Source organism: Rosa chinensis, chromosome 1 (genome assembly GCF_002994745.2).
Source record: "Rosa chinensis cultivar Old Blush chromosome 1, RchiOBHm-V2, whole genome shotgun sequence".
NCBI classification, from domain to species: Eukaryota; Viridiplantae; Streptophyta; class Magnoliopsida; order Rosales; family Rosaceae; genus Rosa; species Rosa chinensis.
In genome coordinates, this window is record NC_037088.1 from 61,185,208 (window position 1) to 61,213,146 (window position 27,939).

General features: G+C 38.6%; 3 protein-coding genes across 6 annotated transcripts; 2 read left to right on the forward strand and 1 right to left on the reverse strand.

Annotated features, from left to right (window-relative positions):
* The first annotated feature begins 1,298 nt into the window (after positions 1 to 1,298).
* On the forward strand, positions 1,299 to 16,176 carry LOC112188195 (disease resistance-like protein DSC1). The gene is made up of 7 exons (XM_024327303.2): positions 1,299 to 1,832; positions 11,496 to 12,585; positions 12,683 to 13,030; positions 13,146 to 14,177; positions 14,280 to 14,965; positions 15,072 to 15,173; positions 15,357 to 16,176. Exons 1-5 carry the CDS (start codon positions 1,348 to 1,350, stop codon positions 14,610 to 14,612), a joined length of 3,288 nt encoding a protein of 1,095 aa, XP_024183071.1. The 5' UTR covers positions 1,299 to 1,347; the 3' UTR covers positions 14,613 to 14,965; positions 15,072 to 15,173; positions 15,357 to 16,176.
* On the forward strand, positions 14,775 to 15,729 carry LOC112171290 (WRKY DNA-binding transcription factor 70-like). Its single transcript, XM_024308496.1, has 3 exons — positions 14,775 to 14,965; positions 15,072 to 15,173; positions 15,357 to 15,729. Exons 1-3 carry the CDS (start codon positions 14,775 to 14,777, stop codon positions 15,727 to 15,729), a joined length of 666 nt encoding a protein of 221 aa, XP_024164264.1.
* Positions 16,177 to 17,034: 858 nt separating the features above from the next.
* LOC112188734 (E3 ubiquitin-protein ligase SHPRH) lies at positions 17,035 to 27,920 on the reverse strand. 4 transcript variants are annotated; one of them, XM_024327953.2, is made up of 20 exons: positions 27,786 to 27,920; positions 26,596 to 27,427; positions 26,297 to 26,503; positions 26,086 to 26,147; positions 24,908 to 25,406; positions 24,009 to 24,209; positions 23,311 to 23,566; positions 22,759 to 22,999; positions 22,469 to 22,635; positions 21,879 to 22,382; positions 21,463 to 21,629; positions 20,847 to 21,063; positions 20,560 to 20,754; positions 20,086 to 20,202; positions 19,621 to 19,863; positions 19,024 to 19,228; positions 18,497 to 18,711; positions 18,218 to 18,369; positions 17,695 to 17,959; positions 17,035 to 17,573 (listed from the first exon to the last, which is right to left on the reverse strand). In XM_024327953.2, exons 2-20 carry the CDS (start codon positions 27,423 to 27,425, stop codon positions 17,304 to 17,306), a joined length of 5,013 nt encoding a protein of 1,670 aa, XP_024183721.1. In that variant the 5' UTR covers positions 27,426 to 27,427; positions 27,786 to 27,920; the 3' UTR covers positions 17,035 to 17,303. The 4 variants fall into 4 exon arrangements, with proteins under 4 accessions (XP_024183721.1, XP_040367166.1, XP_040367168.1 ...); XM_040511232.1 differs by lacking the exon at positions 27,786 to 27,920 and having other exon boundaries at positions 26,297 to 26,498; positions 26,596 to 26,866; XM_040511234.1 differs by lacking the exons at positions 26,086 to 26,147; positions 27,786 to 27,920 and having other exon boundaries at positions 26,596 to 26,736.
* Positions 27,921 to 27,939: the final 19 nt, after the last annotated feature.

The window sequence follows — 27,939 nt, forward strand, 5'->3', positions numbered from 1 at the left end:
TACCTTCTGGAGTCCTGGACATAATCTTCCTCTTAAATGCAGTAAGATATGCACGTATATATGTTCATATATCTTTGCGCGGACTCTCGTAGCCCGCGGCGGCATGCAAATCAGAAATGATATATATATATTATTGCAATTAAGAGGTGATGGTGTCCCTTCCATTTGACGTACATCCAATTTCATTCCCTGATTGCCACGTATGTGGGAGCCCTTGATTCTCTGCTTAATTGGTCCACTATAGGACTTAATTGCGTGGACTACCTCGAAGTAGAAGAGGACAACTTGTCTGCCATGTTTAATTGCATATACCCATCATATATACATATATGATCCTCCGCGCACTTCTATATATATATGGTTACAACTAATAAGGATATATGATTATGTCCTTCTATGTTGTACGTCCAACATGTTTAATTTCTTGCATGCATATATATATATATATATATATATATATATATATATATATATATATAGCCCACATACTCATGCAGCTTGCATAATTGACTTACATACATATATATATATATGTATGTGTGTATATATATATATATATATATATATATATATCTCATTTATTGACCTTCGCGAGCAAGACTTAATTGAAATATATATGTGTAGCCTTGATTCTTGCACCACGCTTCGCTATCCTTTCGCAAATGTTTTAATTGCGAACGTATTTGCTATCCACAATGAGGCTAGCCCACGTCCATTACGAACCTTCAATGTAGACCAACTATTTTCAATTACCAGTGGCAGCTTGCACGTCAAACCTCCTCTTTTCTTGGGCAATACTTGGTAATCAAGCCAACACATCTCCTTAATTAATACTAAATCAATGAATATCCAGATTTGCCTCAAGATCGCTTGATCTCCAAGTAGGCTTTCATTAGCCTCAAAACAATATATTTCGAACTTGTCGCAAATAAATAGTTTGGGCCACGGATATTGGCCCGGATTTCTTCGAGTCCCCCCTTATCGGGAAAAAATGTTATTTTGGGTTCAAACGCTCATATCAGCGAAGATTCGATATGTATCATGTGTGTCCCCAGCCTTATGAAGAAGTGCTCTTGGCCCCTCAGCATCAGTCAATAAAGAAATGTGAACGCAATAAACTTCTGCTAAATTTGTGGGAAAGTTGGGCATGTCCTAAAGTTCAGAAGCTGTGCATCCCTTGGTAAAATATCAAAAGAAAAAACAACGCGTAAGTAGACTTGTGGGGTCCATATATCTCATATACTTTTAACAAGAATACAAGATGGTCTCTTTCGACGGGCTATTTGATGAACAAACAGAACATCCAGTCGATCATTTCTCATCAGCATTCTTCCATATTCTCTGTAAATGGCTGCTTCTTCGTCTCCCTCATCTGGTGGTGGTTGGAACTATGACGTGTTCCTCAATTTTAGAGGCGAGGATACTCGCAAGATCTTTGTAGGCCATCTCCACAAAGCTCTTGATCTGGAAGCAATCAACGCATTCATAGACTCTGAAGATCTCCGCAAAGGCAACGACCTTTCAGAGTTGCTCACGGCTATTGAAGACTCCAGGCTTTCGATAGTAGTTTTCTCCCAAAACTATGCTTCCTCAACGTGGTGCTTAAAAGAACTGGTCAAGATACTGGAATGCATGTCTACAAAAAAGCAGCTGGTGGTGCCCATTTTTTATGAAGTAGATCCCTCTGATATCCGCAAAGTAAACGGAAGGTTTGCCGAGGCTTTTGCAAAACATGAACATGATTCTAATGCCGACATGGAAGAAGTTCATATGTGGAAGTCTGCTCTAACTGAAGCCACCAACTTATCTGGGTGGGATTCTCGTAATTACAAGTAATATTTCTTCATATCTTATATAATTAAGTCAGTTTTTGAGGGAATAGTTAAATTTTTTAAGTACCATATATGTCCTCACATTATACAAATATTAATAAACAAATTATTTCTATATGTGGATAAGAATCATAAGATAGTCAATAGATTATATCATATTTGAAAAAATTACAATACATCCCATGAAAAAAAAAAAAGGTTCTACAAAATTAGGAGATAAATTGTTGTAACTTTTTTAATTTAAAAAATAAAATAAATAAAAGCCAATTGACATGTGTGGAGCACATGTTAAAGGGCTAGTTCTTATCTATTTGAGATATTTTGTTTATCTCTAAGCTTTAACTAGTTGGCTAATCCTTTGTTCCATGACCAAAACAAACAAATGACGTCCAGAAGCTTTGAAAATAAAAGCCATCTAATGCTTCCTTATTTGGTCATAGCTAGACCAGATTAATAAAATTTTGAGTTTCCCCTTGAATTATCGGATTGATTGATTTATAGGCCTTAATGACTAGTCACTAGTACCCGTTGGTAAAAACAGTTGGAAAACTTGTTGAGGGGATAGATTCCACATGAGAAAATGAGGACATTGTCTATGAGTTTATGTTACGCCCCGAATCCGGGTCAATTTTTTTAAATATATTTCCCGAAATCCGAGGTGTGAGTAAAAATAAAAATAAACGAATAGAAAATAAAATCGACACTTTGATTATGGAATTGACTTCTCAATTCGGTATAAGGATAAATCCAACTCAAGATCACTAAGAGTACTCACTTCTGGAATAATGATCTTACATATACAAAACTCCAACTAACTCTAATTGCTTTCGATCACTAATCATCATAGTTCTTGTGTTTAATAACCTGCAAGACTATTAAGGGGTGAGCTCAACCTGTGGCTCAATAGGGAGCTATTTCTCTTCACACTTCACACAAAAGATAACCCAAACAATCATCATATGGTATGCATGAATGCATGTTCTATTCCCGTTAATTCACACAGCAGAATAAACTGAGCCTACATGTCCCATACCATGTATTTTACCACGAAGGTGACTCAGAGTGCTCAACTATATGAACTAACCCCCACCCAAAATCAATCCCCCTAACCCTCTTTTGCTAGTCATCTTGTCCATGCCCCTTTCGCCAATCCCGAATTACCCTTTCAATCCTATACTAATTGTGCATTAATAATGGGCATACCTGGGATCTGGTACCTGCTGAGGTTATGGACTCAACTACGCAAAAGATAAATTTCAAACTTTCTTATACTAATAACATTACACATATCACCATCGCCTCCCTTATACTTCATATGTACTCGATCAATGGATGATGCATCAATTGATAATATATACTTCGCAATGTAATTGCATCAAATATTCATTCATTCCATAACAAACATGTCAGGCAACATATATGCATACAATACAGTTGAGTAGAGGTTCCCCAGATCCCCCTACCTGGATTCCAAGCTATTGTATAGATACATGTTCCTGCATAAAAAGTAAATATCCAAGTACAATTCACATTTCCTATGCATAAGCACATAATTTATTTTAAACACAAAGCTATGATTCTGCCTTAAGAACATACTTCAATATCGAGCTTATGTCTTAAGAAAATGGTACCTAAAATCTCAGGCCATTTTGGATTTCACTTGAAGTGCTAAATAACTAACCAAAACATCTTGCAGATTTATTGTGAAGGAAAACTGATTTCACAATGACATAAGTATCTCAAATGAATTCAATAAATGGCGTCACATGTTTTGGTTAAAAATAGAAGAATCTCTATGTTCAGTTTGTGGTCGACCTAAACAAGTTTGAATACAGGAAACTATTGAAACAAAATGGAACAAACAGAAACATAATGAAAATTGCAGAATTTCCTGATGCAGACCCTCAACTTCGAAAAATCATAACTTACTCTAGAAAAGTCTTTTTCATGAGATTTCAATTCTGAAATGATCTTTGAGATGTCTACTGAAACTTTCATGAAGACACCAACTTCAAATACCCAGCCAAAATGTACAGTTTTTACTGAAAAGAAAACTGTGTCAAAAATAACAGATTGCAGACCTCTGTTTTTAGCCTCAAAATTAACCTCTGAATCTTACATGAAATTGTATGAAACTGTACAGATATCAAGCTTACATTATAAGCTTTCAATACATGCAAATGGTTTGTAAAATTAAAGTCTAGATCAAAGGATATGGTTGCTCAAAGTTAACTAAATGATTATAATGCAGAAACTTGTTCTAGCTTTCTCCAATGCCTACAAACTAATGTTTGAGGTTACTGCTCAGTCTAAGGTTGTTAAACTGATGCATATAGGTTCTTTGATCACTCTAATCTCTTGTTGTGAAGTCAAAATAAGAATTCCAACCCAAACAGCAACCTAAGAATTTACTCAGGACACCCACCTTAAGAAAACGAAGTTTCTTATCATCTTAATCTGCTTCTATGCTTGCCTTCTTTGAATCCCAAATCTAATTCTCCAAAACTAATCTTTGTAATCATGTGTTCCCTTCTCTTTCTTCTACCCCTTTCCTTTCCTCTTCTTCCCTCTCTATTTTCATTCTCACATATCTTTTTCTTTCTCCCAGTGTCTCTTTTCTTTTGTTTCCTTTCCTTTCTGTTTGTTTTCTTTCTTTCCATTCTACTCCAGCCCTTCTCTCTATCTCCCTTACTCTCACGTTATGTTCTATTGTACAGTGACTATGAATAAGGTAGATAGCTCCTATTTATACTAGTCAGGTTCTTGGGCATCAAGCAACACAATTATAATAAAATCTGCATATAGATGTGTTTGTCCATACCTATCACTTAATGACTTAATCACTAAGCATTCAATAGATATACTTGTACAACCCTATCTCTTAATAGAAACCTTCATCAGTAAGTATTGCAGAGATAGGTATGAAAACTCTTATCCCTTTATAACTTAATGACCAAGGTTATATATAAAAACATATAGGAAGAAGATAAGCTTTATTTCTACAATCTGGGGATATCCATGTGATAGCAGTAGACTATGTTGAAGGATATCGACATAATGTGTGCCTCTACAAACTAGGGTTAGAGTTGTAATAGGAATGTGTTTTAGGTATTCAATTGTAATCAGATTCTATTACCTTTTGGGTACCTTGTAACTCCCTATTTAAAGGGCTCCTATTATCAATGATAATACACAATTCTATTCTCCTACAACACGTTATCAGCACGAGTTCTAACCCTAGCACAAAAGAAAAAAAAACCTAAAATTTTTGCAGCCCCTAACCCGAGCCAAAAACTACCTCCCTAGCACACGTATCACCTGCTGCCTCTTGCCCCGCCTCCACTGCAGCCCGCGCTGCACACCAGCTCGCAGCCCGCGCTGCACACCAGCCCGCAGGCCGCAGCGACCAACTCGGCCCTGCCCACTCCGCCTGCCCACTCGGCCCTGCCCAGCCACAACCGCTGCATCCTTCCTGCCGCGCGCCTTCCTGCAGCCCCTTGCTTGCACACCCGCGCAGCACCGAAAGAAGAAGAAGAAGAACAGAGGAAAGAAGGAAGAAGAAAGGGAAAGAAGAAAGAAGAAGACCGAAAAAAAAAGAGGGCTGGGCCCGGAAAGAAAAAAAAGAAGAAGAGAAGGGCTGGGCCCGGAAAGAAAAAAAAAGAAGAAAAAAAAGAGAAGAGAAGGGCTGGGCCCGGAAAGAAAAAAAAAGGGAAGAAGAAGAAAAAAAAGGGGGGAAGGGAGAAGGGCAGCCACCAACTGCCAATTTCCAACCAAATTACAGCAATTCTAATTTAGCTACACGCCTGCATCAACACGCGCGTGTATAAAGAATTGTGAAGCAAAACTTCAAATTATCAAGTAAGTTTTTACGATTAAAGTTCATGCTTTCTTGTATTTAAATTCATTTTATTTTCTGTATAATATTGGAATATATGTTGCCAAATGATTTTGGGTACTTAACGAAGCGGAATTGTGGGGATTCACGCTTAACGAACTAAGAGTGTTCGTATGAACTAAGAGTGTTCATAATTAAACGAACTAAGAGTGTTCGTGTGAACTAAGAGCGTTCACAATGCTTGGACTAAGAGCGTCCATAAGCATCAAATTGTGACCATATTAAACATCATTGTTGGTCTAATCCAAAAGAGATTCTTGGAAAATGATTTCTTGGTAGCATAGCTCGGAAATCTTATTATTTTAGTTTTCGTGGAAGTTTAGCTCCGAAACTAATATATCTTCTCTTCTTATTTTCAGGATGTCGAATGAACCTAGACTCGACTTTCCCATGCTTGACTCAACAGGCTCGGATTACCACAGTTGGGTAACCGATGTTGAGAACCATCTCACTTCAAAGGGAATTTTACCCATAATCCAGGCACCTAACCCGGATCTTATGTTCAACCGAACATCTACAAAGCATGCTCAAGCAGTTATCTTGATGCGACGCCATATGGACAAGGCACTCAGATTGGAGTATATGTCGATCAAGGATGCAAGAGAGCTATGGGTAGCGCTAGAAGAGCGCTTTGGCAATGTCCAAGATTCCCTCCTCCCTGACTTGAAGGTTCAATGGAACAATCTGCGCTTTGCTGACTTCAAGTCTGTTGCTGAATATAATTCAGAAGCTCTTCGCATACAGTCCATGTTGAGGTTTTGTGGACAACCTGTCACAGAGCAAGAGCTAATTGAGAAAACTCTCTCCACCTTCCCCGTTTCAGCCATTGTGGTATCAAAGCAATACCGTACTGAAGTCAATGCTGGACGGATCACGAGGTTCCATCAGCTTATTAATATTATATCCGTAGCTGAGAAACATGATAACATACTCGTGAGGAATTATAATTCAAGGCCCATTGGAACTAAGAGCGTTCATGAGGCGAATTATAATGCACCCAAAGGAGGGCGCAAGGAGCGGTACCCTAAGAATGGGGGACATGAGGGACGTTTGGGCCCATATAACCGCCCTAACCAGGAAGGAAATCGCAAGTTTGGTGCGGATACACGTGGTGGTAATGCCACACGTGGGAGAGGGGGTCGTGGTATCCCTAGCCGTAATGGTGGCTCAATGGGTCGTGGTGGTGGCACCAACCCTCCTAGGGAACGCCCGCAACGTGCACAACGTGCACCTCAATTAAAGGGAGGCAACCGCAATGATGAGTGTCATCGATGTGGATCAATTGAGCATTGGTTCAAGCAATGCAAGGCAAGTGAGGAACTAGTTGCAAGCTACAGGGCATATAGGGACCTGAGAGAGCAAGAAGTGTACCTTGCAGAAGAAGAAGAAGATGGTGGAGATGTCAATCTCACCATAGAGGACTTCAAAGCTGAAGATGAAGTGCACATGGATGCAACAGACTTTGATTAGATTAGTCCTTTTATTTTTCCAAGAACTTTTGTAATGACAATTTGCCTTAGTCAATAAATGACAATTGTATTAACTCTTTCTTATGTGGCAGACCCAATAAAATGTGATGTCTAGGAAAGTCATTGAGATTCTTGGTACTTAAGAGAGCCTCGCTCCACCAACATCTCTCTCTACTTTCCTGGTCATATTTGATTGGAGTTACCAAACGGATAGAGTGACTACAATGTGTCTTACTTTGATTTTATTTTGGATTAGACTTTGGAAACTTTGATGTAATCATTGGCTATTAATAAAGTGTCAATTCGTTTACTTAATGTCTTGGACATACCTTAATTCGAACTTTATTATATAAGAGCCAATGGTTTTCATGTGGAAACACATTATGAGAATGGACAGAGTTCCTTTGCATCACCTCTAATGACTACGGACATAAACGAGTATTAGAGAAACTTATGTGTCGCTCTAGTGGGTTGTATGCAACCACTATTTGAGTTATTGAGTTATTGAATCCAACCATGTCATGAGAGATGACTTATGGGATTTTGACACATATAGCTTTGACATGATGATCCGTGTATTAAAGACTTACACGGACATCCATTTTCAGAACGAAGAAAAGTAAGAACCAAGAATTGGTTCGAGGAGCTGCACATGTGCCTCATGGCGCCATGATTGTACAAAGACAAGCCATACATGGCCAGTGCCGCCTACCCCCTGCGGCAAATACATGGCATTGACGCTATAAACTCCTCTATCTACTTCTCAAGTCTATTGTGACACTATGGCTTCACCAAAACCTTTATTGGTTGATTATAAAGCCCATGTTTCGTTCTGTAAAGCCTGTTATTTAGGATTGAGGCCATCCTATGCAAAGGAGATTGAGGAAATAATTCCATTCTCACAAAGAATCTAAGGGAATTCTATGGATTTGATCAACCAACTTGCGGACCATATAGATGTTTTATGGTGTTAGTTGATACGCAAACACGCTGGTCACGTGTTGTGCCATTATCCACTTGTAATGCTGCTTATACTACACTCCTAGCACATAACATATGGCTCCGGGCTCACTACCCAGATCATCCCACTAAGTCAATTTGACTTGATAATGCTAGAGAGTTTACATCGACAGTTTTCGATGACTATTGCATTTCATTGGGTATTGATATCAAGTATCATATTCCCATGTACACACCCAATTGGTCTCGCGGAAAAACCACCATTAAACGACTACAATGGTAGCCCGGACATTGGTAATGCGCACCAATATTTCCTCTTGGGTTATGTAATAACGCATGCAGCTATGCTAATTCGTCTACGACTCATAGCCGCCACTCAACTTTTATTTGCGTTACAGCTAGTGACTGGGTTCGAGTTTAATATCTCGTATTTATGCATATTTGAGTGTGCGGTTCATGTGCCAATTGCGTCGCCACAGCGCATCAACATGAGTCATTGCAACGAATGCATATATATATTTGTTGGACATGAGTCTCCAACTATAAGTCCGCTATGTAGAACCCTTGACAGGCGATCTCTATTTCGCTGGATTTGCGAATTGTCACTTTGATGAGACAGTCTTCCCGTCGTTAGGGGGAGATTAGAACGTCAATGTTCAACAGGAACGACAGGAATTGTCGTGGTCTGTTCCCACTATGTCTCATCTTGATCCCCTAAAAGTGACGAGATCAGATATACCTGCTGCAAACATGCCTGCAAGGATTGATGTCCCCACAAGAGGACATGGTGCCACCCAGAGAAGATGGGTACTGCACCACTACCATGGATGGTAGTATGGTGACGCCACAAAAGTGGCATAATGGCGTCATAGGCCATGGGTTCCGCTAGAGAGAGTAGGAGACCCATAGGTTCGATGGATTCTCGCCCTAAGAAGAGAGCGAGTTTGGCACAACTTGATCCATTGATCATTGATACTCATAATCCGTCTCATGAGAATATTTTGGATTGTGGTTATGTCCAAGAGACATCGTTGGGGGACGCCTCAATGTTAGAACCAATTCCTGAAAATATAGAGATCTCTACGAACTACACTAGTGTACATGAGGACGTGGAATTATTGAGACCAATGACATCGAACCTTACTCCGTTGAAGAATGCCAACGTAGAGAAACTTGGCCTAAATGGAAAGATGCGATCCAGGTTGAATTGGATTCACTAACGAAGAGGAAGGATTCGGGCCTGAGATGCCAACACCTCCTAACATAAAACCTATTGACATTAATAGGTCTTCGTTAGATAGCGTGATGAGAAAAAGAGATGGCAATCTCACCTTATGGCGCAAGGTTTCTCACAACGCCCTGGAATCGACTACGAGAAGACATATTCTCTCGTAATGGATGTCATTGCACTCCACTACCTTATCAGTTTGGTAGTTTCCAAATAACTGAACATGCAGCTTACGAATGTGGTCACTACGTATCTCTATGGAGATTTAGATACGGAATACAATGAAGGTTCTTGTGGACTTCATTTACCCAAGTCAAGTGGCTCTAGACCACGGAGCGCATTTGCAACGAGGTTGAAATGCTCACTAAATTGACTACTTGATTGGGAAGGGATATGATGAACTATGCCCACGCGTTTCCATGACAAGTTCCGGATTTGCAATTGTCGCGGTTTATGTTGATAAACATAATTGGAACCCTTGAGAGTTAAGGGAAACTGCTGAACATCTGAAATCCGAGTTTGAGAGGAAGGACCTTGGGAGAACACGGTTCTGTCTAGATTCAGAACTTGTAGACCGTGTCAAGAGACATTTTTGATAAAGTCAAAGATGCACCATGGTCGTCCGTAGTCTTGGCCCTAAAAGGGATCCGTTTCGTCCTAGGGATGATGACGAAGACGTGTTAATAACAGAAGTGCTTACTTATGTACAATAGGCGCATTATTGTACTTAGCACAATACAAGACCGGACACCTCAATTATTATGAACTTGTTGGCTAGATATAGCCCCGCGCCAACGCAACACCATTAGATTGGTATAAAGACAATCTTTCGATATTTGAGAGGTACGATTGATATGGGCTTGTTCTATCTCTACAGAGAAAAGAGACGACGGAAGTGTGGGATCGGACTCCACAAGGCAAAATGCTACCTTCCGTGCTCCTCCTCCCCTCCATCAAAATGACAACAAGCACTTCTAAATACTGAAGTGAACCAAATCCGATAAGAGGATAATGTAGCGGACTTATTTACTAAGTCGTTACCAAAATCCACCTTCGAGAAACATGTGAAGAGCGTCGGATTGAGAAAGTTATCCGAACTCCCATGATTGTAGCAATCAGGGGGAGATATTGACATCAGGGGGAGGCATGATGTCTACATGTTTGATCTCGAAGAGTGAAGGACGTGTTGTGCTCTTTTTGTCCTTCGACCAGGGTTATTTTTGTCCCACAGGGTTTTTGTTACCTGGCAAGGTTTTTAACGAGGCAACAATCAAAGCGTCATCACCCAGTTTGAGCGGCACAAGGGGGAGTGTTGAAGGATATCGACATAATGTGTGCCTCTACAAACTAGGGTTAGAGTTGTAATAGGAATGTGTTTTAGGTATTCAATTGTAATCAGATTCTATTACCTTTTGGGTACCTTGTAACTCCCTATTTAAAGGGCTCCTATTATCAATGATAATACACAATTCTATTCTCCTACAACAGACTAGAAGTTTTAATGATGGATAAATAGAGCTTGAGCTATAAATTGAGTGATGCCACTTCAAGCTACTAGCTAGCTTAGTCTACAGGTTCATCAACACCTATAATTCCTAACTTTGCATAATCACCCAAATAGAATACTTACTCACACTTGGATACGAACAATGACTAATAAGAGATTCATTGATTGGGTTTATAAGGTCTCATCCGAAAATGTTTAAACCAATTGAGTAAAACTAGCTTCCTCACAAGTCTACATGTAATAGGTAATAGACTTCTCGAACACACACGCTAACACACACACACACACAAGCTAGTAAAGAAAATATTATCACACGATCTAATATATAATTAAAATTTCGGGTTGTTACAGTTTAGAAGGGTTAGAGTCACTCAATCCATTATCAATCGATTTTAGATGTGAACCTAAGATTACTTTATCAAAACTAACATAGAATGATTCTCTGGAAAATTTAAGAATCTATAAAATATAAAGGGAAACCTTGATCTTGGTCTTATTACGTACATGTTCAGTTTAGTTTCACTAAATATATTCATATCGACAGTAAGGATATATATTAGGTCTTTCTCTGACTCTCAAAATCTTGTTCCTTCATAAATGGCAGGGATGATGCCAAGCTTATTGAGAAAATTGTTGAAGATATTTCTAAAAAATTGGTCCACATCCGATCCAATAAAGTAAGTAACTTGGTTGGAATGGACTCCCACATTGCGAAAATGAGTTCACTATTAGACCTTGGTGAGGACGATGTTCGTGTTGTTGGAGTATATGGAATGCCTGGTATAGGGAAAACAACCATTGCTAGAGCTATTTATGACGAACTTGTTTGTCAATTTGATCACTATTGCTTTCTTGAAAATGTCAAGGAAGGTTTCAAGCATAATGGTGCCATACATATGCAGGAAGAACTTCTATCTAGGATTTTTGAGAAAAGCGTGCGCAGTCTAGGCACTTTGAGTAGAGGTTCCAAGATGATAATGGATAGGCTGAGTAAGAAAAAAGTTCTGCTTGTTCTTGATGATGTAGAGAACTTTAACCAAATTGAAGAGTTACTTGGAAAGCAGCATTCATTTGGTAGCGGGAGTAGAATCATTGTAACCACTAGGGATATACAATCACTCAGTGGAGTTAATGAGAGATATAGTCCCATGTTTCTAAGCGATGGTGAAGCTCTTGAACTTTTTTTGCAGTATGCCTTCAGAACAAACCAACCTACGAGAGAGTATGATCCTCTCTCAAGGCGTGCTGTAGAGTATGCTCAAGGTCTACCTTTAGCACTCAAAGTTTTGGGAGCTAGTCTTGATGGCAAAAGTATACGTGAGTGGGAAGATGAGCTAGAGAAAATAAAGGAAATCCCGCATAAGGAAATTCTGGGTGTGCTTAGAACAAGCTTTGACGGACTGGATCCTTCACAGCAGGAAATCTTTCTAGACATTGCATGTTTCTTTAGAGGAATGGACGAAGGCTATGTAATCAAAATTCTGGAAAATTGTGGCTTCTATCCCCACAGTGGATTACAAGTACTACGTGATAGAGCTCTCTTAACTATCTCATATGGCAATAGGCTTGAAATGCATGATTTAATACAGGATATGGGTTGGCAAATCGTCCGCCAACAATCTATTAAAGAGCCTGGGAAGCGCAGTCGTTTGTGGACTTATGAAGACGTGGATCGTGTATTAGCTCAAAATACGGTGAGATATATGGTTGTGACCTCTAGCTCTTTCTCATAAGGTCATGGATCGATATTGAACATTTGAACTCACTTCATTTCCACTGTTGCTTTTCCAGGCTACAGAAGCAGTTGAAGGCATAATGCTGGACTTGTCGAAGTCAAAAGACGTTGACATAGATGCTGAAGCTTTTGTTAGAATGACGAATCTAAGACTGCTCTTAATCGGTTATAACCACTACATAGACTTCAATGCGAAAGATTTTCCGTTGGAGCTGTTACACCAGCCAAGAGATGAGTGTAAACAACACGTGAGTGGGGTTGTAAAGTTTCTTTCTCGTGACTTGAGGTATCTCATGTGGCATGGATGCCCCCTAAAGTCCTTGCCATCCAATTTTGGCCCGAAGAATCTTGTGGATCTTGACATGCGTTTTAGCCACATTGAACAACTTTGGGAAGGAATCAAGGTACGTACAATGATCATTTGCGTATCTTTCTTTTAAAAGGTAATTACGTTCTTAGATATCTTGTACATTATTATTATATATTAAAGAGGATTTCCCTGTTTGTACTAACATGCAGCCTTTCAAAAAGTTAAAATTCATCAATTTGAGTCATTCTCATTACCTTACCACAACCCCCGACTTCACTGAAGCAACAAATGTGGAAACACTAGTTCTTGACGGTTGTTCAAGTCTACTTGATGTTAACTCATCCATTTCAGCGCTTAAAAACCTTGTATTCTTGTGCCTAAGAGGATGCAAAGAACTTGAGAATCTTCCAAGCAGCATTTTTTTGAAGTCTCTTAAAATCCTTGATCTTTCTGGCTGCTCAAGTCTCGTAAAGTTTCCAGAGATTTCAGGGATTATGGAGGACCTATCTGAAATTTTTCTAAATGAGACTGCAATAGAAGAGTTGCCCTCATCAATTGAACGGCTTCAGGGGCTTGTGTTATTACATTTGAGAAACTGTAGAAGCCTTGTCCGTCTTCCGGACAATATATGTAATTTGGTACGTCTTAAAGATCTCACTCTCTCTGGGTGCTCAAAGCTGTATCATTTGCCTGAGAACTTGGGGAATTTAGAATCCTTGATGTACCTTGAAGTAGAAGGAAGTGGTATAAGAGAACTCCCATTCTCTATCTTGTGCTTGAAAAGGCTGAAAGCATTATCATGTGATGGATGTAAAGAAATGACTATGCCCTTTTCATCATGGTCCTCATCAATTGAAGAATATAATTGTAGATACTCTGGCCTGCTACATCTTGATTTAAGTGACAGCAATCTGTGGGAATTATCGGATGGTATTGCTCACTTGTCCTCATTGAAAACCTTAGAGCTGCGCAGAACCAACTTGGAGAGCTTACCTGCAACGATGAATCAACTTCGCCGTTTGACACGTCTTGAATTGGAAGCTTGCAAGAGACTGAAATCAATACCAGAGCTTCCATCAAGTATAAATTACATAGATGCTCATGATTGCAGGGCTTTGGAAACCGTTGCAAAACCAAATACTCGGTGCTCTATGAATCTTTGCTTCATATTTTCTAATTGCCTCCAACTGGTACAAACGAATCTATTTAGAGAAATTGTGGAAACTCATTCTCATCACCAGGTTCCAATCTTCCACTCAAAAACAACCTCATTGACTCATATACTACAAAGTACAAACACAAAGTTAGACAAGTTTTAACCATTTCTTGTTTCCTTGTTTCAGGGTGATTATCGACTTCTGCTTTCCTTTAATATGTCTCTTCCTGGAAGTGAGATTCCTGATTGGTTCAATTTTCAATGTAGGGGATCCTCATTTACTGTACAGCTACCCCCAAATTGGTTTGATAATAAGTTTTTGGGGTTCGCTATATGTGCTGTTGGCGACATCAAGGGTTCTCAGAATGAAGCATCTGATCTATCAGCTCTATGTCATTGTAGCTTAAAAGGAAATCATGGTCAGTACAGTTTCAGTTCTACTTTGCTTGATTGGGGTTTCACTACTGATAGAATCCTCAAGTCGGATCATATGTTCATGGCATATGTGCCATGGTCTTAGTATCGCTTCATTGAAGAGGGAAAGCTGGTCAATGAACGGTATTTCACTGAGGCCACATTTGAGATTGTAGTAGAAAATAGAGTTGATAGACATGGTTTCGGGACAGTAATAAACCGGCATTGCATCACAAGTTGCGGAGTTCGTTTCTTTCATGGTGATTACATGGAGGAGCAAATTCTAACCATCAGCGAAACCAAATCTCATAATGACAGCTGTGACATCCTTTCGGTTAGTAGGAAAGGAAAAGAGGGGGTTGGGGTGCGGTTGGAGGAGTCTCCAGCGGAAGGCAGCTCTGCCGGTGAGAGCAAGAAGAGGCCGGGTTCAGAGGATCAGAAGGGTTCCAACAAGCGAAGGTTAGTTAGTAGTTACTATGTCACTATCACTGATTATAAATCATGGTCAACTATATTAATTCGATCGTTTGAATGCTTGGCTGTTTGTTTTGTTCTTGGTTTGCAGAAAGAGTCCAGAGTCGTGGACAGTGGTTTCAAACACACTTGATGATGGTCAGGTTTGGAGGAAGTATGGGCAGAAGGAAATCCTGGGTTCTCCATATCCAAGGTTTGTGCTTTCTTCGTATCATAGTGACATATTGCTTGGTAGTCCATTTAGGTTTATATTCTCATTTTTGAGAGTATAGGCTAGTTCTGATTTTTTTTTTTCAGAAAAATATTTTATGATGATTAAGTGAATATCGATATTCTTTGTAGCATCTAACATTATCCAATTCATTTTGGTTGGCAGGGCTTACTTCAGATGTACCCGCAAGTATGATCAAGGTTGCCAAGCAACCAAACGAGTCCAACAAGTCCAAGACACCCCAAAGGAGTACGAAATTACCTACAAAGGAAACCACACGTGCGTAAACATGATGATGATCATGGGAGCCTCCGATCCTGCTACTTGGCCGACCCCAGTTTGCAGTAAGAAAGAACATGGCGATCTCTCTAGCTCACTGTCCCTGATTCCTTTCGTTCCGGAGAAGAAAGAAGAGTGCAAGGAGGGGACGACGGCGAGTGGTCTGGTGGACAACGTTAACGATACTAGTGATATGTGGACGGATTTTGAGTCGCCGGAGTTTGTGTTCCCGGATTTAGGGACTGAACAGTCACCATAAAGTCGCCGACCGATTTGCCGATGGGTTTGACATTGATTGATAATTTCAATTTAACATTTGGAGTTGATCTGTTTTTGTTTTATCTTTTGGGGTTCAATCAATCCATTGTTCCGAGTTTCATGGAATATGGGAAGAGATGATGTGGGAAGGCGTGAAATGTGGTTAACAGTGGAATGCTTAGGTTTTGCATTTAATATAGATTTTAATGACGTGGAGTTTTATTAGGCCTTAGATATATCTAATTTACGGCTAAAAGTGAAACTCAAGGATAACTATGATCCAGCAACAGCAAAGGAGAGGATCTGGATCTTTTTTTTATTTTGATGAAGCTGCATTTCCTTTAGGCCCCTAGCTAGTAATGAATAGCTAAGCTAGCTAGGTTGGGTTGTTAATCATTTTGCTTTTGATTTTGTAGCTTAAATGTATCATTATGTTTGAAAAGAAGAACCCAATAGGCAATATAGCATTTAATCTTGTAATGTGTTAGGCACCATATCTTCAATTCTCCAAAACTAATCATGAATAGCTTAATCTAGAAAAGCAATAGTTTAAACCAAAAATCCCCGAAGAAAGTAATGAATTGCTAAGCAAAGGCACTTACTATCTATAACTGGTTTTGATTTCCTAAGAAAAGAAGGGGACAGCGTCGAGTTATTTGACGGTCACTTATTCGTGTGGTTTTGTAGTTACGTCCTACTGCAAAAAAACAGGCATATGCAGACTGTCCAAAAGAAGAGGCGGGCAGAAATATATCGACATATTGTCATGATCATGTGATATAGCCATTGATTTAGAACTGTTATTGTATGTCGATCATGATAGCATTAAGGGACATTATTCCTAGATATTGCACGCTTTTGTAGAGGAATGACCAAAGGCCAAAGGCAATGTATCCAAAATTCTGGAAAGTTGTGCCTTCCCATGGTGGATCACGAGTACATTTGATAGAGCTCTCGTAACTACCTCAAAGGACTTCCATGGTGGATTATCAGTCCATTTGTTAGAGCTCTCGTAAGTCCTCGTAACTACCTCAAAGGACAATAGGCTGGAAATGCATGATTTAGTATAGAATATGGGTTGGGAGTTTGTCCGCCACCAATATATTAAAGAGTACAGAGAGCACAGTATGTTGTGGATTTATGAAGATGTTTTGCGTGTTTTCAACTCAAAATACGGTGAGATTTGCACCAACTTAATTTCCTGCGCAAGCAAATGATGTTTGAATTTATTTATGGTAAAGTTCACAAATACTACCTAAACTTGTCAATCCACATCTTGTTTCATCAAATTTCAAAACTCAGAAAATGTGTTGGAGCGAGACAGATGATTCAGAATATTATTGGAGTATCTGTCCTTAACATGACAGACAGAAATGTTGAATAGTAAAGAATAATACACATTTACAGGCAATTCAGAAAAGATTTGTGATTGCTGGAATATCTAGCCAACAAAAATGTCACTTTTCTTGTGTCACCGTGTTTGATGAAGATTGCTGCCTATACTGATATACTTTATAAACAAGCATCTACTACAAAGTAATGATTAAGAAAAGAATCATTTGGGGCGAGCACTTGTCATGAAGAACATGAATGCTGCTCCTTGAGCCGCTTCTCAGCTGCAATGGCAGCAGCCACAGAAGGTGGCAAATGTCTTAGAGTTTCACTTTCAGTTGGCCTTACATCAGTCTCTGGTACAGGTAATGATGGCACTGTTGAAAATAAGGCCTCAATGTCTTTCAGTGTCAATAAGGGCTGATCTTGGTTTTTTGTGTTACCACTAATGAAGGCAGTGCTGTTCCTGCTTTTGTTGAGCTTGTATATGCTTTCTTCAACCGTGCCTTTAACCTAATTGCACCACAAAAACAACAAGAAACATTACAGAAGTGTAATAAAGAATGAGAATTTCAAAAGTCATCAACTAGTGTGAGAAAAAATATCCAAGATGCAGAGATGAGATTGCACATACTATGAAACGATGAGCGAGGGTCTTATTTTTCTGTCCGATACGGTGTACCCTGCCGATGGCTTGTGCTTCTGCTGCTGGATTGAGAAGCGGCTCAACAAGAATAACATGCTTCGCTTCCAACAGATTGAGGCCATTCGCTCCATGTTGAATTAAGAGCAGCAACACTTGAATAGATCTTCCTTCTGGGTTTCGGCCATGCAACTTGTGATTTCCTGTTAAGCTTCTCTTTTCTCCTTTAAATTCACTAATGGCAACTTGTGATTTCCTAAAGTAACAGGGCCAAAAGTTTAAGAAAAATGAAGTTATGCGAGTCCAAGTTCAGTGATATTATCAGAAACACCAAGAATTCATATCCGACTTAAAATCCTTTTATTGACTCTAAGATTGTTGACATAGTTTTTCCTTCCTTCGTGATAAATCATAGGAACAAAATTGCTAGTCTAGAGTGTATTCTAAGTGTTTGTTTGACCCCATCAAAGTCACACAAAAGTAATTTAACTAGGTGTCATATAGATCGTCTTACCTTCCTCCTTTCATCCTTATAGAGGTAATGCCATTAGCAATGAAGGCATGCTCCAATACGTCAAGGACATCATTCCAGCTTGAGAAAACAAGAACTTTAGCCTCTGGATCGGTAGACTTTATCCACAGAATTCTTCTTGTAACTGCTTCAATCTTCATAATACACCACCAGACATGAGTTGTTAGTTTAAAGTTGCTGACAAAAAATTATGCCCAAAACATGGACAGAGAATAATGTCCTGCAAATAACTTATGCCACATAACACAATAGGAAGCATACCTTTGTTCCATATGAACCTTGAACTATAATAGATGCTTCACACTCTTCACGACTTTGGATTGCATGAAGCCCAGTAGAACCACAAGATTCACTTTGTCCATCATCAGCAAAAGCAATATTTGCAACATCAGTGTGCTGTCGACATGTTGGGCATTTTACCCACTTATCTTGAACCTTTTTCCCATTTAGTAGTCTCTCAGTAATTGCAAATAAACCTAGCAGGAGCAAATTTTCGAAGTTAGATGACATTTATTTCAGAGAACATAACACAGTAGCAGGCAGGAGATATTCCAAACAAATATTAGGATATATCCTGATGGGCGACTGCCACTTATGTCTCACTTAATGGGTTCCTGGGAATTGACTAATGAAATCTTTGATCAACCACGGAGGGTCTCAGAGATTTTACCAGACAGTACAGACTTGCACTGTAGGTATATTAAGGTGATATACAATTTTTCCATTTGAACTAACAGGGTTTTGTTGAGCCAATAGTCATGTCATTTAAGTGGGAGATAAGCACTTACATTTACAGCAAGTAAGATGTCCACAAGGGAAAACCATCTTTTGAATGGTTAACTGTTCTTGACAAACTGGGCACGTTTCTTTATCACCTGTAGGTACACATTCATTTCTCTGTTCTGTAGAAGTCGATATGGTGGCTTCCTCTCCAGTTACTGAGGAATGATTTGGACATCCAAATGGCATTTTTTGTTTAGCTTCTACCAAACCCTAGGAAAATTCAAATAGAATTAGTACCAACAGCTGCACCAGTAAAAGAGACACATATTATATTTTCGAATAGACGAGGAGAAAGGTCATAGAAAATGGAAGCATAAGTTTGTTACTTTTCATCTCTGAATTTGCTAATGAAATGTAACCTAGTAGGCAAACATAGCACTAAAAAGAAAAATTAGCGATACAGGAAAGGTGCCTAAGGAAACACTGAATCAGTTATCAATATTTACTGAAACTTAAGATCCACAATGCAGAATACACTATGGGCAAAAACCACTTTCTTCATCATATGAATCGATAAATAAACACAAATATTGCCACCCTTCATGCTGCCTTGGTTCTGTATTTGACTTATAATGGTGAATGGTTAGACATGGATTTTGTACCTTCAAATAACGAAGCTTCCCTTTTATACAAGACAACAAGCTCAAGGATGCGAACTTTTCACTGGTGTATAAAACGTTAGCTGAAGGTAATTCATCTTCACTTAATACATCAAGAGATTTATCATTCTCATCTTCACTCAGGCGCAACCTTGTAGTTGCCATATTAATTTCATCATAAGCTTGCAGAATCTGAGCTTGAGCTATTGCCAAGGATCTTGCATGGCCATACTCCTTGCGCATGCCCTTAACCAGGTAATAAAGAAAGAATGAGATTGAAACAAAATGGAACCTTGATTGTCACTTTAGCTGAAAGCTTTTAAAAAGATCTAAACTGATAAAAACAAAAATTAAATTAGAGGACAAACGCTCTTCCTTCTATCATTTCTACAGGGCTGCTCAGTTGCAGACTTGAAGTCCAATAATTTCTACTGAAAAGATATTTCTAGTCACCAGTTTACGACCTACCTCAAGAATGTGTAGGTGCTTGGTAGCTTCTGATATACCTTCCTTTCCTAAATGGGCCTTGCAATGGCTTTTTATAACTCCAAGAACAACCTCTAATTCAGATGGGGATTTTGAAACCTATCAATAAATATGATAAGCAGGACGTTATACAAGCATCATTGGCCAGCTTAAAAAGATACTATCAAACTAAACACAGATACTGAAGCCTTTTGCACCTCAGTAGAAACAGTATTAAAAACAATAGTGATTGATCCTGGATTCTGATTCAAACATAATGTCAATAATAACCACAGTGAGAGGACAAACTAGAGAGAGAGAGAGAGAGAGAGAGAGGCGAGAGGCACTCTAGTACTCTACTTCAAATCTGTGAATGAAATATGCATTCCAAAACCAATGTTATGCTGTAAATAAAAAAAGGTTGCACTTTGCACCTTATAACACACACAAAAATAGTGCTGACATAAAGTAACTGACCACAACTTTTCCAACATCTCTCTTCTTCGATTCTTGATTAGATTTGGGTGACGTTGAATCCTTAATTGGCTGTGATAAATTCTGATAGAAACGATTAAGTTCAGAGTTCTTCTTCTGCAAATCCACAGCCTCTTCAGCAGAGGTAGCAATCCCTCCAGATATTTTCTCAAGACGAAAGAGCCTTGCTTCATATCCCTGGTTGAGAAATCAGACACGTCAACAACCATACAACAAATTCAAGTCATCTTGGATATCAACAAGGCTACCAAAGAACAGGAGTAACGAACCCGAAATAATTCATCTACTTCACAAAGAACACATAAGGGACCACCATCATTAGCTTTGCAATTTCGACAGTATCTCACACGCTGGATATCCTCCTCTTTTGGCTTTTCCATTGTCTGATCAATTTCTAAAAGTCGATCAAGTAACAGTTTCCTAGATTCTTCTAGTTGGTCCAAACCGGTCTGCATGTGATACTTTAGAGCGCTTATGCTTCGTAAACTATATCAAAGAGACTATAATTAGTCACTTACGAAAAATATAAACAACCCAACATTGCTGTAGTCATTGAAATAGCCACTCATTTTAAACTCCTAAATCATACATTCTGTACGAAAATACCATAACATGTTCCTTATCTGAACGAATTTCTAATTAATTTGAGGTACTGATGTCCATGTAACTTTATAATCTTTAGCTCAAACCATCTGTATCAGCATTCACTATAATTACTTTAAAATATGGCAGAAAGAAGTAATTGTCTGCCAAGAAAACTTGGAGCACCTGAGAAATTATCTTGGTCTGAGGTACAGAAACTACAAGCTAATCTAGAAAAAGAGCTAAAAGTCAACTCTGTTCTCTGCACCAGAAGTGACATAGAGAAATCCAATGCATACTCACCGAGATGGAATTCTAGATGACTTTGAATTGTTTAGAGTTCCTATGAGCGCCTCTTCAATCTTTCTGATCAACAGACTAGAAATGTCATTATTCTTTTCAGCATGAAGAAGGGCTTCCAGCCACCAGACTGTACTTACATCTTTGATCTCACTAATTGTGCTACAAACCTTCAAAAGAGTATATCTAAAGTCAACAAACAAAGCTATATACAAAAATAAAAAAAGGACGAAAGAGAAACAAAAAATTCATATTTAGTTTTGGCTACTAAGTGCTCACAAAAGGTAAGACAGAAGTTTTATGGACTACTATTGGTTATTTAGCACAATATGCCCTAAAATTTTAGAAATAATGCGTTTTTGTGTATATAATAAGATGCACAATGCTAAAGTGCAATCTGAAGCAGAGTGGAAATATACCTGGGTGTAAGACTTCTTAAACTCTTGCTGAGTCATGAATAACTTTGAACTGAATGCAGATAAGTACTTTTGTTTAAGATTGTCACAGACTGTTCTCAAAGATACGTCAGTGAAGGAACTACATGATGCATGGGAGTTATTATATTCTTGAGCATTAGATAAGTCATTCTCTGATGAGTTATCTTCCCCACCCAGTTTTCGCCTCTTTGCTACATGTTCATCACAGGGGCCCATTTTTCCAGGAATATGTTGTCCTTTTGAAGGGGAGCAGCTTGTTGCTAATGGAAGTATTTCGGCAAGATTATGATGAATGTGAATATTCAACAAAGGATCCAGGCGGAAATCCTCAGTGTGCTCTTCAGCTAAAGTCAACGATTCCTTATACAGTGATACAGCTTGAGTAAAATTTTGCTCAATTACAGCTATCCCAGCGAGCCCATTAAGAGCAACAACTAACCTTCTGAGAGCTTCCTCTCCTTCTATCTTGGTTTTACTTACAAGAACCTGAAGAAAAGGATTCCTTAAAGCACAAAGAACACATGCTACGACTTTCAAATAACATAATAACAGACTTATTATGATGAACACACCATTAATATTTCCTCCATAGTCATGGGAGACTGTTGGAGAGAACGCAGTCCTGAGCTTCCTACTTGAGGGTGACAGCTGGCTTGGCGAAGCTTCAGAAGTGTGTTCAGCAGCTTTCCTGCCTCCGCATGTGTGATGAAAGAATCTGATGATTTAGCTGCTGAGCATCCTGGGAGAATAAGCATGATGGTTTGTGAGACCTTAACATTGTTTCTCCTACTGGTAAATCGTGGTATTATTGTATTGCATCAGAATGACTCTTAACTAAAATTTCAAAATAAACATTAACAACCTCTGACTTTTCTGTTCATAATATCATCTTTCATATGTTCAATGACTTCTCGGGCATAACTCACACAAGTTTCATGTTGCCTCTGGTAAAAATGCTCTTCAACTGGAGATAAAGTGAGCCAAGAGAGACATTCTTCCTGAGGTGGAAGCTGCAACTCATCTGCAACATGCACCTTTGAAGATCGCCACATGATTTCTTTAAAGAATTTATGTGTAAATTCCATAGCTCCTGCATCTCTCCTCTGAAGAGACGAGGGAAAAAATTCAGTGATGTGATATGCTCAAACTTTGAACTAACAAGAACTCGGTAAAACAACTGGATGAAAAAGCAAGCATGAGGAAAAATAAAGAGTTATACTTGATTAATATACCCAGATCAAAGATTCATCCAAGTAATATCTAAATAGTAACTACACTTTTTTTTTTCCAATATAAAAAAAGAAAAGAAAGAGAGACAATGATGGTTCTAGTTATCTCGCATCTCTGAACTTTTGGCATGGGCAAGCAGCCTCCAGGTTTAAAAGATAACAGCGGTGAATGTATCAATCTATACCTCATATGGATCTCGTATAACTTCAATCCACCACCTGGAAGCATTGAAAGGGCATGCTTTAAGAAACCGTAGAAGTCCATACAAGTCATCAAGTTTACGTTGTATAGGAGTCCCCGTTATGCACCAACGATGCTTCGCATACAGTCGCATAGCCATTTCTGTTGCAGCACCAGCATTACTCTCCACCATCTGAGCCTCATCCAAACAAATTCTCCACCAGAATATTCTGGTAAGAATAGTTGGAACAACAGGGTATCTGCAACAAGATGGCTGGTCATTATCTTGACAAATACAGGTCTAAAAGAAATTTGCATCTAAAGTTAGCAAGTGCTGTACTAAAACCAAGCATTGAAGGATGTAAACAGTAAAAAAAATAATAAAAAAATAAAAATAAAAGTAGATTTTTTACAGCTTCATAACACAGCTTTTAACAATTAAATTATCGTGTTCTTGTAATTTTTGATGATAGAGCAGCAAAGAATAAGAGACGTAGCTAAAAGCTGAAAAGATCATCTCCACAACAAAGACAGGTGCATGCACATAACTCAACCTAATGTAAGGAAAAAGGTCTATGCTAGGCCACATCCTCACAAGCAGTTATGCAAAAAATTGAATCCATTACAATCAATGCATATTAATTTAGCCAACATTGACCAAAGAAAGCAGAAATCATGAATGTCATAAGTTTTTGATGAAACCTCTTTTGGAATCTCATTAAGCGTCGATCACCTTCATGCCTATCAGAGTCATGTGACAGGTCCGCTTTAAGCACATCATATGTTGTCAACACAATGTCAGCACTGATGAGTTCACTGATATCAATTACAGATGTGTTTGAAAAAGATGCCTCTCTTACACCTTCATAGACGCAAGTCTTTAAAGAACCTGAACGCGTATGGCTAAGATAATACGAAAAAGTCAGCATTTTCTCAAAAGCACATATGGTTCAGCATTATTCACATATGATGCTCCCGCATGCATTGCATGAATATTGACTAGATATAACTACTTAGAATGAAGTAAAGCTTACTGCGTGTGCCTTTACAACCAAAAAAATACTAGCAGTTAAAGAAAACAAAATTTTAGTAGTAAAGCATACTTTTCAGCTTCATTTTCAATACTGGGGATTCCAGCTACATTTTTCTTCTTCTTTGGTTTATAGCAGTAAACTAGCTCAAGAAAGTCACTTTCAATATGTCCGCTGAAACAAAAATTGCTTATGCCTGGATCAACTTAAACTGGTGGCTCTCTGCTGTCTAGTCCAGGCCTAATACTTTTGCAAATCCTTTTCAAATCCTTTTCAAATCCTTTTCTACCAGAGTTACCACTCTGTATGTTAATAAGTTTATTCAAGCTATACTAAAGTTCAAGGATATAGTATCACGTGCCAAAAAACCTTATTACTTTTATTTACTTCAACAATCCACAGATATTAAAGAAAAATTACTAAATATTCTACAATTAAATTATACTTTCAGTAAAAAAAATTTATTAAAAAAAATAAAACAACTTTACATAAAGTCAATCTTAATGCATTCCTTTTTTGCCTGAACTTTAATGCAATTTTGAAATGCAGGATAATTGAAAATAGACATACCGCATAATTTCAGAATACCACTGGGGCAATATAGAAGCTGGACAGATTATAAGAGTGGCACCAGTAGCAACAGGAGAAGTAGTGGCCTGTATCAGTTCTGAGCACAGCTGGCATATATATTCCTCATCTCTCACATCTATTGTGGCTGTATTCTTCTTTCTAGTATAATTCTTAACCACCGAACTCTTATCATGTTCTTTTTCGTTAGAAGTCTCGTTGGATTTTATAGTCTTTCCTCTAGGTGAATAGCCCACACAATCAGCATGTTGCCATGCATCACATATGTCGCACTGTACCCATAGTCCTCTGTATCTGATACTTTCACTCACAGCTCCACATATACATTCAACTCGCTCCCTTTTTAATCTTTTAAGCTTTATTTTCAGATCCTCAGTATCTTGAATTTCAGCATCAGCAAATATGGGGTCTTCATCTGCTGACTTCTGATGAGCAAAGATGCAGGCGAGAAGTTCAACAGTTTTCCCCATGCCCATCTCATCTGTCATGATCATAAAAATATCATTTTCATTGAATTCAATTAGGAAGCACCAGTCTTTCCTTCATTAATCCTCTGATGTTTCTCTCCTATAATATAAATACCTAAAAATAATTTCCTTCAATTGCAGCGAACCATTTCTTTCAAATACAACACAGAATTGGGAAATGATGCTTTATTTAGATAACATGTTTAAGCATTTGTTTTTTTTTTTTCCATTAATGAACGAAGGAAACACAGAAATAGGAATTTTGAAAGAACAAAGGTACTAGTTGATAGTGACTTCCCTAAATTGTATTGGCAGACGGTAGAACTGGTTGATGGAAACTTCAATTATTTGTTTCATGCCTAGTTTTCATTAAGTAGCTATAAGGTTAACCTATTTCAAAGAAATAGAAGCTTAGATAACCTGTTACATTGACAAATGAGTGGAACTACGAGAAGGGATGGATTCTGAAATCATTTCATAAGGCATTACTCAAGTCTTATTTATTACGAGTAAGTCCCACAGAATTCATGTTATACGAATCCAGACTTAGCTCTAGTGGAAGCATTTAATATGCAAAACCTAGCCTTTGACACCATGAAGTGTTTTAATATCTTCAAATCTGAAAACAAATCCAAACCAGCATTTTCAAGAAATTATATCGACACACAAGAAGTTGTAGGACAATGAGATTACCAGCAAGAATACCGCCAGAGACGTACGTTGAAAAATGCTCTTGGTGCAGCGAAACATTTCCACTGAAAAAGATACATAACGAATTTCACAGTAAGCAGCCAAGAGGGGATGAAAGGGAGTGAAAGAACTTGTCGTAAAGGTAAACCAACAACATGAAGAAACTCTTTCCTTTTACTGCCATAACACTCATAAACCCATTTGAAAGTCATACCTGAATGGGTTGTAGAACATTTTTGAACATCTGTCGAGAAATTGCAAGGGCAAACATAAGGGCGACATGAACTGACTTGTGGCCTCTTGGGCCAGACTTTGTGCATCGCTTTTCTCCCTCTGTACCATCCAGTAAGCTGCACGGCGTTGATATGGTTTCAATTCAGGAAGCAAATCAGGCAGGACATCTTGAAGCATTGTATCTGCTCTGTAGACAAGGTACACAAGAGATTAAGCATTAATAGACACAAAGTTAAAGGTTGGAGTTAGAAGAGGACGCAACATTCAAAAATGACTCACTTTGAGGGTTTAATGGCTTCATAGAACCCAGCAACATCAAACCTTGCATGTTTACTATGATTGGAATTAGCATGTCCAGTGTCGGTATGCGAATCAATCTCCATGTCTGTTGATCTACTGACTCCATACCTAGCCTCGGAAGTCACTACTTCTGGGTGTAGCCAAGCCATGACATTCATCATACTCTTTTTCCACACTTGCCTAGTATTGTCAAGAAGTGACTCACAAGCATTAAATGCACTCTTAAGTATCTCCACCCTGACCCTGATGGTTGACGTATCATTCACAAACCCAATGGACAGAGCTGGCCTCAGTGTCATAAACTTCAAACTTGCCAAGTGTACCAGACCAGAAATACCTTCATCTGGTCCATCAAAACTCCCTGACAAGATTACTGAGCAGGTGTCCTTGTCCATGTCCATATACTCGCTTGAACATGTTTTAACGAATTCCAAAGATATATCAGCAGAGGACAACAAAGGCCAATGACCAAGCTTAATACGACCAATGAACTCCTTTACATTAGATAACCGGAACCTTAAGGAGTAACTATCGCAATTCAAACCCCCACTAAAAACGTCACTGCAAAACCCTTCTCTGAAGGTCAAATCTGTTAAAACCACTTCAGCAATATCAAGGTGCTCATCTGATCCCCAATTAGACCGATCAACTTCCACAAAATACGGTCTATCAACTTCATCTATGTCATTCTTTTGCGTTTCTCCATTTAAAAGCCTCCCCTCATCCAATTCTCCCCTGCCAGCAGTTGCTTGACTCTCTAATACAATCCCACCTGACCGGTGAGGCCGGCTTTGCTTCCTTCTACCCATCCCTATAAAACCAAAACAAAAAAAAGTGACACACTATGAATTCAAACGCTTCCACCTTAATCATTCCTGTTCACAAATATGTAAGACCTTCACAAACTATACATCTCAAACCACAATTCCAACACAAACATTGCTTTCCCTAGTAATCACGAGTTGGGTTTAAACGTTTTCTAATTACTTTACAAACAAAGGAGAAGCCTTTACAATACCAATTGTGAAAAGTCACAGAATTTATCATCAAACATAATGAAAGCTCGAAACTTTATATTGTGGGAAGTTGAAAAACTGCGATTGAATCATATAATGTATGAATTCAAAGCCAGAATCAAAGTACTTCAAAGAAGCAAAGAGAATTTGAACCTGGGAATTTCGTTGTTTCTGTAAGCTCGAATCAAGAACCGAAAGAGCCAAAACTGGATATTGTGGGTTAACTTGGGTTTATATACGTGCGCAACCCAACTAGTTTCGGAAAACCCCAAAGTGCCCACGAACCCACTTAGGAATTACAATTGTG

Bases quoted from the DNA above. Each gene is read 5' to 3' on its own strand.
- LOC112188734 (XM_024327953.2), bottom strand. From the start codon at position 27,425: ATGGGTAGAAGGAAGCAAAGCCGGCCTCACCGGTCAGGTGGGATTGTA. The intron at 23,000-23,310 runs GTATAGATTGAT...TCGTCTCTTCAG, and splicing joins TTATACGAGATCCATATGAG to AGGAGAGATGCAGGAGCTAT. The intron at 18,712-19,023 runs GTAAGTGCTTAT...TGCTCCTGCTAG, and splicing joins ACATCTTACTTGCTGTAAAT to GTTTATTTGCAATTACTGAG.
- LOC112171290 (XM_024308496.1), top strand. From the start codon at position 14,775: ATGGAGGAGCAAATTCTAACCATCAGCGAAACCAAATCTCATAATGAC. The intron at 14,966-15,071 runs GTTAGTTAGTAG...CTTGGTTTGCAG, and splicing joins AAGGGTTCCAACAAGCGAAG to AAAGAGTCCAGAGTCGTGGA. The intron at 15,174-15,356 runs GTTTGTGCTTTC...TTTGGTTGGCAG, and splicing joins CTGGGTTCTCCATATCCAAG to GGCTTACTTCAGATGTACCC.
- LOC112188195 (XM_024327303.2), top strand. From the start codon at position 1,348: ATGGCTGCTTCTTCGTCTCCCTCATCTGGTGGTGGTTGGAACTATGAC. The intron at 1,833-11,495 runs GTAATATTTCTT...CATAAATGGCAG, and splicing joins TGGGATTCTCGTAATTACAA to GGATGATGCCAAGCTTATTG. The intron at 13,031-13,145 runs GTACGTACAATG...ACTAACATGCAG, and splicing joins AACTTTGGGAAGGAATCAAG to CCTTTCAAAAAGTTAAAATT.